The sequence below is a fragment of the Trichechus manatus genome, unplaced genomic scaffold (assembly GCF_000243295.1).
Source record: "Trichechus manatus latirostris isolate Lorelei unplaced genomic scaffold, TriManLat1.0 scaffold00059, whole genome shotgun sequence".
In the NCBI taxonomy this organism is placed as follows: domain Eukaryota; kingdom Metazoa; phylum Chordata; class Mammalia; order Sirenia; family Trichechidae; genus Trichechus; species Trichechus manatus.
In genome coordinates this window covers 13399476-13413344 of record NW_004443995.1, presented here as the reverse complement: position 1 = coordinate 13413344, position 13869 = coordinate 13399476, and the positions used below count along the sequence as shown (strand labels likewise).

Below are 13869 nucleotides of genomic sequence, written 5' to 3'. Positions count from 1 at the left end.
GTTGGATGTAGTGTTCAATATATGTCTATGAGGTCAAGCTGGCTGATTGTGCCCTTTAGGTCTTCTGTATCCTTGTTGAGTCTCTTTTTAGTTGTTCTGTCCTTTATTGAGAGTGGTGTGTTGAAGTCTCCTACTATTATTGTGGAGCTGTCAATTTCTCTTTTCAGTGCTGGTAGAGTTTATTTTATGTATTTTGGAACCCTGTCAGTGGGTGTGTAGATGTTTATTATGGTTATGTCTTCATGACGGATCATCCCCTTATCATTATATAGTGTCCTTCTTTGTCTTTTATGGTGGATTTTGTTTTAAAGTCTATTTTATCTGAGATTAGAATTGCCACTCCTGCCTTTTTTTGGTAGCTGTTTGCTTGATATATTTTATTCCATCCTTTGATTCTTAATAAATTTACGTCTTTGTTTCTAAGATGTGTCTCTTGTAGACAGCATATGGATGGATCCTGCTTTTTTATCCATTCTGTGACTCTCCCATCTCTTTATGGGTGCATTTAGGCCATTTACATTTAGTGAATTATTGATAAGTCTGAATTTATTGCTGTCATTTTGTAGTGCTTTTTTTTGTGGTGCTGATGTTTTCTTCGTTCCTCTTACTCTCCTGTGCTGAGTTCCTTTTGTTTGTGGATTTTTTTTGCACTTCTTTTGTTTTGGTAGGTTTTTGTTTTTACTGAGACTTTATGTTTTTCTTCTTTATTCTGATGAATAGGTTTGTTAACTTTCTTTGTGGTTACTTTGAAATTTACCCTTGTCTTCCTAGGTTTGAACCAGGCTATTATTACTTGGTATTGCCTTGCTTTCCTCTCCATTAGAAGGATCTATCTCTACACCGTTTATTCCCTCTTTTATTGTTCTGATGCAGTTGTCATTTACAGATTAACCTCTCTGGTTCCCTGTTGTAATTCTTTTGGTTTTGGATAGTCCTTAAGAGTTCATTTCCTAGGTTGGTATCTGGCTAGTACAATCCTGTGTCCTGTATTCAGCCTATGGTCTGTTGTTGCTTGTTCTCAGATCAAAGGACTCCCTTTAATAAGTCTTATAAGTTTGGTTTGGTTTTTACATAGTCCCTTAATTTCTGCTTATCTGGAAATGACCTAATTTCACCATCATATTTGAAAGAGAGTTTTTCAGTATATATTATTCTTGGCTGGCAATTTTTTTCTTTCAAGGTTTTATATATGTCATCCCATTGCCTTCTTGCCTGCATGGTTTCTGCCGAATAATCTGAGCTTAGTCTTATTGTTTCTCCTCTGTATGTGACTTTTTGTTTTTCTCGAGCTACTCTCAGGATTCTTTGTCTTTGGTTTCAGCTAGTGTGATTATGATATGTCTTGGTGATTTTCTTTTGGGGTCTGTTGAGCTTCTTGGTGGTCAGCTTTTCATCTTTCATGAAATTGGGAAAGTTTTCTATCAGCAATTCTTCAATGATCCTCTCTGTGTTTTCTGTTTTCTCCCCGTGTTCTGGGACTCCAGTCACTCATATATTTTTGCTTTTGATTGTATCCCACATAATTTTCAGGGTTTCTTTATTTTTCTTCGTTCTTTTTTCTGATTTTTCCCCAAATAGAGCTGTATCCAAGTGTTTGTCTTCAATTTCATTGATCCTATCTTCCATCGTTTCAAATCTGCTCCTCAGCCCTTCTATGACACTGTCCATTTCTGAAATCTTATTGATCTTTTGCATTTCTAATTGTTGTTTTTGTATGATTTCTAGTTGTGAATTTTAGCATTTTGTTCCTGTATTATTTTCTTGAATTCTTCCATTTTTGTGTCCGTATTTTCCATGAATCTGTCTGCCTTTTCCATGATTTTGTCTATTTTTTCCTCATTTTTGTCTGCTTTTTGCTTCAACTCTCGGATAATTCTGAATATTAGAGATTTGAATTCCCTATCAGGTAGTTCTAGTGCCTTTTCTTCTACTGGAATGTCATCTGGTGTTTTATTTTGGACGCCTACTGGAACCATCCTGTCCTGTTTTTGTGTATGTTTTGATATTGTCTGCTGTCTTCAGGGCTTTCAGTAGTTATTTTCCTCATTTACTGACTGTAGATTTGTTTGTTTCATCCTGCTTTTTTGTTTTATTTGGTCATGTCTGAATAGGTGGGCTGTGTGCTCTTTGTTGTTTGCTCATCTGTGAGCATGGTATTTTTTACCTCCTTCTACAATGGGCAAGGTCAGTCACTCAGGTATGGCACAGCAGGGCAGGTCCAGCTGAAGGGGAACTGCTAGGATGGGCTGTTCGTGGCATGTACTAGGGCTGACAGTACGGACCGGGAATCAGTGCAGGGCAGGTTTCAGTAGGCCGTGCCTGTGCTGCTTGGGAGTGTGATGTTCAGCGCACAGTGCAGGTAGGCAGGAAGGAGGGGGGAGATTGTGATGTGTGGAGCTAAGATGGGTAGGAGAAAGATGAGAGAGAGGAGAGAGGAACAGGAACCAAAAACATAAACAGAAACAAAAAAGAGTGCTAAGGGAGCTTGCTATTGGAGTAGAGAGGTAATAGACTGAGAAATGGGGAAAAACAAAAATGAACAAAAGAAAAGAAAAAGGGTGAAAGAGAAAAATGATTAAATCAAGAAACTGGAAATGAAGAAAGACAAAAAGGGAAGAAGAGAGAGAAGAAAACAAAACAAAGAAAAAAAAAAACAAGAAAAAAGAAATGCCCCCAGAGATGTCCCTGTGCATCTGCATAGAGTAAGCAAGTAGCTTCCAAGTCATGCGGCACTGCCAGGCTAGAAGGGGCTCCCAAGCCGAGAAAAGAAAAAGAAAACAAACAAACGAACAAATCAAAACAGAACAAATCACAGCAAATAAACAAACAAACAATAAGTCCCGGGGGTCCCACCAGTGTGGCGTCATGGGCTGGGAAGAGGTTTTACATGCGAGTGGTGTTTCGCAGCCTTTCAGGAAGAAACAAAGGTGGCACATGGAGCCAGGTATTTGAGAGAAAGGAGGGGAAGGTGGTGAGAGGTAAGGAAGAATTCTAAAGAAGTGGAAAAAAGCAACACCAGCATTCAAAAAATGGTACTCAGGGAGCAGGCCAGTGCAGGTGGGTGGAATCCAAGCAACACAGGGGTGAAGCTGGTACTTCCCGGCCAAGAGACTGTGGCTGCAGGAAGCAGAGGAGGCCAAGCGGGGCTGAAGAATGGTGGGGGGTGGGAAAGCATTTATCGCTGGTTACCAGTTGTTCTGTCTTGTGCTGGAAGCTCCATGAAGCTGCTTTCTCGTACCCCTGTTCGCTGATCTCCGCTAGGAGTCCAAGATGATGGATCCATGCAGCAGTAGCTGACAGGAGACCTCTGCATGTCTCTCTCCTCGCTCTCTGTTCTAGGTCAGTTTCTCATTGCATTCGGGGCGTGGCTGAGTTCTCTATCTCTTAATTTGATGCTTAGGGTTTCAAGACTAACGTGTGACTCTGTTTGACTTAGTTTTTCAGATCTTTGCTGCGGAGGGACAGTGTGGTTCTTATGACTACAGCGCCATGTTGCTCGGAAGTTGATATTTCATATTTTTAAAATAGTTTCATATGCTAACATTTCCAGCTTGATTTTATCACAAAGAAGCACAATAAAAATTCAGAAGTAAAGAAAATGTATTTTAATTAGACATAATAAGATTCATAGGCCCACAGGGATAAAAAATTCACTATATTATAATGCAGCTAAATTATCTTTGATCAGTTCTAGTTTTAAAATGTTTTCCTTATACTAAGCTATAACTGGGCTCTGTGTAACTCTCATCTTTTGGACCTAGTTTTCTCTTATGAGGTCACACAAAAGAAATCTAATCTCTCCACAAAGTATAAGTCCTTCAAATTAGGTAAAGAAAGCTAGCATGTTCCCCAAAGTCTTCAACAGACTACAATGTTTCTAATGTTTTTCTGTTAACATGGTTTGGTTTCAATACCTAACCATTCTATCCACTATCTCCTATGCACACTCTAGCTTTCTTTATCCGTGTTAGAGGGGACGTCAAAATGGAATATGACATACAGGAAGCCTTCCTAGCCACTCTCTTTCCATTACTGCACCATAAGATCATATAATCAGCTCTTATGGCAGCCACATCACCCTGTTTACTGAGATTAAACTTACTGTAAATTAAAACTACTACATATCTTTCACTCATCTTGCTTTGTCCTCCTTTCCCATCTTGAGCTTATTTTTTTTTTTTTTTTTTGTGGGGGGGAGCACAGGGAGTAGAATAAGTGTAGAACTACAGCTTAATATTATTGTCCACTAGTAAAGAGACTAGTATATCATCTTGATTTTAGAAACAATTTTAAGAAAAAGAACCTCGGCTCTTCCCTTTTCTGAAAACTTTAGTCCTCAAGCCATTAGAAGGTACCAAGCAGGATAGGTATCTGCACAAAATTGGGGTATTGAAGCCTGTCTTGGGTGAGGGGTGTGTTCACATGGGGGAGGGGAAGCAGCCTGGTGTTTGTGAAGTAAGTAGAACTTCTCAATAGGAGAGGAGCCAGGGGCAAGTTGTCAGAGCCTGAGTAATGAAGGCATCTATGCCATGAAGTGGCCAGACACAGGGTGAAAGAGCTCATGTAGGGTAAGAAGGCATCCACGCTGCGGGGTAGCCTATCATGGAGTGTCAGAGATCAGAGCAGTAAAGAGGACATCTACACCACGGTGTGAGGTTTTAGAGTCCAAGTGGGGTGAAAAGATATTCTGGCATGGAGCATCAGAGCCCAAGTAGGTTGAGGAGAGCATCCACACAGGTGAGTGGCCTAGTATGAGGTGTCATAGCCCGGCTCGGTGAGGAGGGTATCTATAAGTGGGAGAGGTAGCAAAATGACAGCAGTCCAGGGCAGGTTTGACGTCTAGGAAGGGTGAGGGGGTGTCTGTGCAGGGGAGGGCACATGAGAGCAATGGTAGACTGGTTACATACAGGGGGATCAATCAAAAAAATATATTAAGGAAAAATATGAGAAGCAAGTTCTCACTGCTGAAGAAGGGAGTTACAAATATGGAAAGGGAAAAGACTAGAAAAAACCTTGTTTATTCTGGATTGAAATTGGATGTATTGGTGTGAATTTATGGTCTTCAGTAAGGATGTGTGTGTGTATAGTAGGTAGGTGGTAGGGGGGAGGTAGACAGAGAATTAAATACAGATGTAAAAGTGCATATAGTACTTAGAAACCATATCTGGTATTAGGTGTGCTCCCTGCTATTGGGATGTTGCTGCTCTTAAGCCTTCTCAGTGGATAGAAACAACCCAATAGAAAAAAGCACACCTAACACCAGATATGGTTTCTAAGTACTATTTTCCACTAAAATAAACCAGATCTCCTTACAGAAATGGCTGATTTCAGGGCTAAGGCTGGGAATTGTGTGCCAGAAACTTTAAAAGTGCTCAAGTAATCACAGGAACATATCAAAAAGTCACAGAGGATGAATGGATGACCATTGGCCAAATCTGGGGCAATATGAGCATTAAGGTAAATAACTGTAATAACAGATTATAATCCACTGAGTAAAGCAGGAAATTATTTTGAATAAAAAGAAAATTTAATGAAAAACAAAATATTTACGTGGTCTCAAAGTACCTCGCCACAAAATATTTATTAACTTCAAAGGGAAAAGAGTAACTTTCCAGTAGAGAAGGTTGGCAGACACCACCTTAATCATGTAATCCAAGTAAACATTGGCTGGTACTATGGGGCAAGATCAAAACCATGTGCCACACCTGATAGGATACAATGAAAATTATCACTTCTGTGCTATTCCTCGCAAAAACATATAATCTAAAGTTACTCTTGAGGAAATACGAGACAAACTCAAATTGTGGGACATTTTTCAAAATAACTGGCCTATCATCTTCAGGCACTCAGCTGCTAACTGAAAGGCTGGAGGTTCAAGCCCACCGAGAGGTGCCTGGGAAGAAGGACCTGGCAATCTACTTCCAAAAAATCAGCCACTGAAAACCCTACGGAGCACAGTTGTAGTCTGATACACATGCAGCTGCCATGAATCGGAATAGACTCAACGGCTACTGGTTTATTTATTTATTTTTTAAAATCATCTTCAAAAGTGCCAAGGTCATGAAAGTTAAGGAAAGACTGAGGAAATGTTCCAGATTAAAGGAGAGTAAAAAGAAGTGATAACTGAATTCAATCTGTGATTCAACTTTATTGAACAGTTGGTAAAACCTGAATGGGGCTGTAGAATTAAATGGTAATAACGTTATCAATGTTAATTTCCTGAGGGTGTATTGCAGTTATCCTTGTTTATAGGAATGACACACTGAAGTATTCAGACAGATGAGACATCATATTGGCAACTTACTGTCAAATGATTCAGAAAAAGGAAAGAAGTTGTACTGTACTTGCAACTTTTCATTAAGTGTGAGATTGTTTCAAAAACGAAAAAAAAAGATTGTAATGGATCTCCCTTTTTCTATAACAGTTGTTTAAAAATGTGTTCCTGAAAGCCTTGCACTCCCCAGTACGGGCAAAGGCTGAGTTAAGCTGGAAGGGCCTGTGCTCCTGACTGTTTTAACATGAACAGCTGTATCTTTGTTGGAAAGCAGCTCAGAGTACTGATTATAAACCCAGCCTTTAAATTCAAACTTGCTGAGGTCAAAACCAGGCTCCATAACTGCATGTTGTGACATGAATAAATTACTTAATCTTTCTAATTTCAGTCTTAGTATCATTCAGAAAAATGATAGTACTTACATCTTACAAGGTTGTTATGAAGATTATGAAAAATAATACATATTAGTAACAATATTCCCATAAACCTATTGCCGCCGAGTCAATTCCAACTCATAACGACACTACAGGACAGAACAGAACTGCCCCATAGAGTTTCCAAGGAGCAGCTGGCAGATTTGAACTGCTGACCTTTTGGTAAGCAGCCAAGCTCTTAACCACTGCGCCACCAGGGCTCCAGTAACAATATTAAATGTTAAGTTCAGACAATGAGATAATGTAGTACCTGACAATAAATGCTCAGTAAATGTGACCACTTTTTATTATTATGTGTTCAATACATTGGCCTTGTGCATACAATTTTACTTACTAAAAAAAAAAAAGCTATTCTAAGATAATGCAACTAAAATTAGGATACTTGTTATAAAAACTTAAAGCTATAACCTTTGTTTTCATGGGGAAGCAGTATGTCCTAGGCAGTAAAATACAATGGTTAAAAGTACAGGCTCTGGAGTCAAACTGCTTGTGTTCAAATCACTACTTTACTACTTACTTGCTGTGTGACATTGGGCAAGTTACTTAATTTTAAGGACAATAAGAGTTGTAAAGCTTAAATGAGATGATGAATGGATAAGGAGTTTAGCAAAGTATCTGGTTTCTTAAGTTTTCTTTATTTTTTAAAAATTATCTCTTTATTACATATTTCTAGTCCACACATATTTAATACCTTACGACAGGAATTGGCACAGCTATGGCCCATGGGTGAAATCTGGCCCACTACTTGTTTTTGTTGATAAAGTTTAACTGGAACACAGATAGATTCATTCATTTATGCATTGCCTGTGGCTGCTTTCACGCTATAATGGCAGAGGTGAGTAGCTGCAACAGAGACCAAATAGTCCACAAAGCCTACAATATTTATCATTGGAAAAAGTTTGCCCATCTCCACCCAAGGATAATAAAAACAAACAGCTAAAAAAAACAACACAATAGAATGTTAAAATAGATGGCATAAATGGAGCAAGATAACAAGTTAACTGGTTTCCATCTATGACAGTGAATTCAAAGCAGCTGACAAACATGTCTGTTTCCCTTTTCCCCCAGAAAATAAGCATTTCCAAAACTGAAAATGTCCTTAGAAGCTCTAAGTTAAAATATTTTTTTTTTCCAAATGGAGGCACAAATTTGTGACATTATAAGAACAGTCTATACCTAAGTATCATCACTCCAGATGTACTTAATGCAATGCATTAAGGCATCGCATTGGGCCATAAGTAAAACATATTTTTCTGAAATTACCTTCTATACTGGGTTGAATAGTGTCCCCCCAAAAATTCATGTCCTTCCCAGGACCTCAGATTGTGACCTCATTTGAAAATAGGCTTGTTGCAGATGTAATTAATTAAGCTGAGGTCATACTGGATTAGAGTGGACCCTTAGTCCAATCAGACTAGCATCCTTACAAGAAAAGAGAGATAGACACAGAGGAAGACAGCCATATGAAGATAGAGGCAGAAACTGGAGTTATGCTGCCACACGCCAAAGAACATCTGGGACCACCAGAACCTAGAAGCAACAAGGAAAGATCTGTCCCCTCGAGGCTTCAGAGAAAACATAGTCTTGCCAACACCCTGATTTCAGACTTGCAGCCTCCAGAGCTGAGAGAAGAAATTTCTGTTGTTTTAAGCCACTCAGTTTGTGATACTTTGCTCTGGCAGCCCTAGGAAACTAATACATCTCCTAAAAATAAGTCATATTTTAAAGTATATTTGAGAAGACTCTGCATAAAAGGAACTGCAAGTGCCATAAGAAATTCTTAAAGGACAAGAGAGAGGGAACTTGCTTACAAATGAGTTGAGCAAAAAAATAATCTCTACAGCTTAAAAAACTGACTTAAGTGTATTTCACTGTAATTTCTTCAAATTTTATGTAAATAAAATAGATTTCCTTGTCCACTCATCACCTACACAAACTGAAAGATACAAAAATGTATTACCTGAACTGGATGTTCACTAAATGAGGCTGGGAACCATCTGACTGCCAGTAAGTTTCCAGATTGTCATCTCGTAACTGATCCACTCCAAATCCTAGAAACACCAAAGTTGAAAATAAAATAAATTCCTTTGAAAAAGAAGGAATTATATATTGGTATTCAAAATGTAAAATTACCATATATATTTGTCCAGAAAGTTTAACGCATAGGATGGTCAGAACTGTGAAATTTAGATTAACCAGAATTCCTCCACCCTTTTATCCAGACCTCAACTCTTAGAAGAAATATCACTTGCACACACAAAAGCATATATTCAGACCAAGTGTTTCTGGTTGTTGGCTTTAGTTTTTAAAAGAACATCTCCTAGGATATACTCTAAAGTCAGTTTGTATTCAAATCCAGTTTCTTATACTTTCTACAAGCTGATAATAAGAATGATCCTCATTTTTAACCTGAAAATTTCTCAAAAATAAAACAGTTGCTCGTAAGTTCAATATATCATATCTAGTGTAACAAAAAAAAGAAAAAATATTTTCAAAGTCACATATATTTTGAAGTCAGCTGTTTCTAATTAACATTCTGATTAACCAAAAATTAAATTTACCCAGAATCCCACATTCTCCAGCCCTTCCAGATAACTGAAGTTGAACTATACTGTTTCTTCCTGATTAAAACCACAATAAATTATACTAATTATAGAAACAAGACTGAATTAGTGGTAAAATACAGAGTTTTCCCCCAAAAAAGTTAAGAAAAATAGTTTTATTAATTTTTTAATTTTGACTAAGTAATATATTCATTATGGATTAAATTCAAAAAATAGCAGAGAATATGGTGAAAAGTCTCTATACCTATCAGTGTCTCAGCCATCCATTTCCCCTCCCCAAACATAATGAATCTATCAGTTTTTTGCATATCCTTTCACACATACTGAATGCATATGCAAGCAAGTATACATATATTCTTTTTTCCCCTCACTTTACAAAAATGATGGTATACTGTACATAGTTCTGCACTTTGATCTTTTTTTCCCCCAATGAGCGTATCTGGAAGAGTATTCTGTATCAATAAATTAATAATAATAATAGCAAACACTGCTATGACATTTACTATGTGCAAGGCACATTATAAGCATTTTACATATACAGTAAAACCTGTGAAAGCTGGAACCTGTGTAAGTCAGAAATCTGTTAGAGAAGTAAAACTCAAATATTTTCCACTACTAGAGAGGGAAAGTAAAGTGGTAAGACTGTACCATGTCAAAGGCAGAAAACTTTTAAAACCCGGAAAAACAAAGCAGTCCTGTCGAGTTCTGGCTCTCACGGGTGTCACTGTATTAAGTTATCTAATATTAACTCATACAACAACTCAATTAGCATAAACAGCTTACACATTTTTTAAAATAAAATTTCAAAATTTTCATTCAGTATTTGGTATGAACATACCATAATTATTTAACCAAACTCCTGTAGGACCTTTAGGTTGTTTCCAATGTTTTGTTATTACAAACAATACTATAATGAACATCTAACTATCTACCTGTCTGTAATCTTTACATACATGTTAGTATTTCTGGAGAACAGATTTCTAAGAATGGATTCCTAAGCCATTAATATGACAAATATTAACAAATTAGCTTCCAAAATGCCTCCCTCACCAATAATGGACCAGAGCACATATCCTTCTACATGGTTACTAAAAATTGAAATACTTCAATATTGATATACTAGATTTCAAAGACTAAATATGAATAAAAGAATTTAAAATATCTAATTAATAATTTTGACACTGATTATAAGTTGAAATAATAATTTAGATATACTGAGTTAGATAAATTACTAAAAATAACTTCACCTATTTCTTTTATGTGGTTGCTGTTGTTGTTACATATCGCCAAGTCAATTTCAACTCACAGCAACCCCATGTGACAAAGTAGAACTGGCCCAAAGGGCTTTCTAGGCTGTAATCTTTATGGGAGAAGATTGCCAGGTCTTTCCCCAACAGAGTGGCCAGGTGGGTTGAAATCGCCAAGCTTTAGGTTAGCAGCCAAGTGCTTAACTGTTGCCGCTAGGGCTCCATGTGGCTACTTGATAATTTTAAATGACTTATATGGTTCTCATTATATTTCTATCAGACAGCTCCGCTCTGTACCCACACTAGAATGCAATCAATTTTTAAAATATTGATTTACCTGATGGATAAAAAACTGTATTTCATTTGCACTTGCATTTCCTTTTCTTAATAAGGTAGAAAATACTTCCATATTTTTATTGAACATTTATATTTCTTCTTATATAAAATACCTGTAAATATCCTATTTTTTCATTACACGTTGGTCTTTTTTTTTTATTTTAACTATTATAAGTATTAACTATCTGTCTGTTCCATGCCATCCAAATATGTTCTCCCCCATCTGAGATTTGTATCTTAAATTTGCATATACCGCTTTTACTGTACATACTAGTGGATAAGAGGTTTCCCAGAGGATATGATTTTTGCACTGAATTCTGAAGTACTAGTTGGAGTTAGCTAGAAAAAAAGAGGTAGAAGAGCAAGGGAAAAGAACATTTCAGCAAAGAGAAAATCATGCAATGGCATGGCTCAAGAAAAATAGAACAAATGGGAACTTACTATAATTCCTTTAAGGAGCTAAGGCTACACACTGGGGTGGAGCGCTAAATGAGCTAGAAGTGCATGAAAGGAGCCAGATTATACAGACTCTTGTGCACGAAGCTAAGGAGTATAATGAAAGATACAGCAACCTCTTAAAGAATTTTTAGTAGGTAAGGCATAGGATCCAGAAATGACAAGATCAAGCTCTTTAGGAAGATCCTTCAGCACCAGTGAGGGAAAAAGCATCGCAGTAATCCAAGTAACATGTGATGAAGGTCTGAATTAAGGTAGTGACAGAGGGAAATGGTCAAAAAATAGTTTTCTATTTTACCAAAAAAAAACCTCTTAAAATGTTAAAACTGGGCTCTCCATTACTCACTCCATAACACTTAAATCTGTGCTGCCTAGAATGGTAGCCACTAGCCACATATAGTTACTGAACACTTGAAACAGGCTAGTCCGAATTGAGATGTGCTGTAAGTATAAAATACACACTGGTTTCCAAAGACTTAGTATGAAAAAAAAGAATGTAAAATACATCATTAATAATAATCATTTGCTTTCACCCTTTTTAATGTTTACACATGCAGTTTGTACTATATTTCTATTGGACTATGCAGGGCAATGGGTTTCTTTTTACACAGCCTTTCTGGCCATGGTCTTATAACCCCTACAAAATGATTGGGAGGGAGTATGCAAATAAGGTGTATACAACTCTTTCCAGGATTGGCTTGGACTATGCAAATAAGGTGCCTGTGGCCCACCAAGGGGATTGGTCTGTTTTGCCATCCCACTAGACATATAAAGAGCCAATCCCACAGGATGAGGATGGACCTGAATACCACCAAGAATAAACGCTGGGAGCAGGGCATGTCCTTTAGACCCAGGGTCCCTGCACTGAGAACCTCCTAGGCCCAGGAGACAGAGGGAGCTGTAACACTGAAGACAGCAAGACTGTAAGGCAGCAGTTGCACAGGACTGGCAATGGCACAGGACTGGCAGCAGCATGGCACTGGCTACAGTGGGCTCCATGACGCACGGAGCAAGAGAGCTGAGCATCAGGCAGAAGGCTTCCTGGCAGAGTGAGATGCTTCCGAGCACTTATTGGCAGAGCTAGGGAATTATAACACTTGCCCTGAGCAGGACAGAGGTCAGGCCAGAGCAGCGCCCTGCGGTAGTAGGACTGAGCAGGGCCCAGTGGCAGAGTCCTGTCTTGCAGGCACAGCTGAGAAGAAGCTGTCCTAATTGAAGAACTGTATCCCGTTACCTTCAATTGTAACCTGTTACTTCCCTAATAAACCCCATAATCATGAGTATGGTCTGTGAGTCCTGTATGGCCACTGCAACAAATTATCGAACCTAGCAGAGAAGTAGAGAGTGCCATGCGAGGGACAGCTGGTGTCAGAATTGGTATAAACAGGTTGGAGAGCTAAGGTATGCCTGAACTCCACTTCACAGGAATCAGCCTTGGGCTGATCTTGATTCTCCTTTCTCCCCCTGAAGTTAGGCAAGGTCTGATACCACCATTTTTCAGACCAGGCTGCCTTAGACCATGCTTCTGTTCTGTCTTTATATAATACTGCTAAGTCTAATCCAGAATATTCAGTTATTCAAAATACAAGATAAAAAGCTGTTTTGCTACCAGCATAAAAAGTTTCTAAGTTCTAAATCCCTTTTTCTACTAGTTTATAAATTTCCTAATAAAGGATTAAGAAAATCACGATTCAAGCTCCACAGTTAAATGTTTTATAGATCAAAAGCTTTTTTTTTTTTTTTTCATTTATTCTATTTTAGCTAGTTCTCAAAGTATGGACTCTGGACCAACAGCAGCATTATCATCCAGAAACTTGTTAGAAATGCAAATTCTGGCCTACGAAAAGCACTCTGGCCTTTGTCCCTGCTCCAGGGGGTAACCTCTAAGCACTTGGAATTTCCCAAGTGACAGGAATATCTTTGTTATTCATGGTGGGCCCCCCACTCACCACACCAGACAGTTTATGCTAACAAGATGACTCAAGGTATGGGATGGCCACACCAGAAAAACTAACCATGTGATTAGAGAGTTGACGCTTGGGCCACTTAATATCAGCCCAACCTCCAGGGAGTGTAGGGGAGGAGGGGGGATATTGAATTCAACCATTTGGGCAATCAATCAATCAATCACACCTACATAACGAGGCCTCAGTAAAAACTCTGGACATTGAAGCTTGGATGAGCTTCCTGGGTTGGCAATACTTCATGTATAGTGACACACATAGATGCAGATAGAGTAACGCATCCCTGAGGACAATGGAAGCTTCACATACGGAATGCTCCCAGACTTCACTCTATGCACTGTTTCTAATTTGTATCCTTTCACTATTAATAAAACTATAGTAATAAGCATAGCACTTTCCTATGAGTCGAAATCCAACTCAACGGCAACTTTTTTTTTTTTTTAATAGCGCTTTGCTGAATTTTGCGAGTCATTCTAGTAAATTATTAAACCTGAGGGTGATTTTGAGAAACTCCCAAATTTGAAGTTAGCATCTGAAATGAGGATAGTTAACCTGAACAATCTGTGTTTTAACAAATCCTCTGAGTGATTCTGA

General features: G+C 38.2%; 1 protein-coding gene across 5 annotated transcripts in view; it reads right to left on the bottom strand.

Moving 5' to 3' along the window:
* Nucleotides 1-13869, bottom strand: part of ANAPC10 (anaphase promoting complex subunit 10) — a 159853-nt gene that overhangs the window by 110267 nt on the left and 35717 nt on the right. For all 5 annotated transcript variants that reach the window (XM_023733581.1, XM_004378854.2, XM_023733585.1 and 2 more), the window contains exon 3: nucleotides 8669-8759. In XM_023733581.1, coding sequence (XP_023589349.1) covers nucleotides 8669-8759 — 91 coding nt within the window. The remainder of the gene's footprint in view (nucleotides 1-8668; nucleotides 8760-13869) is intronic.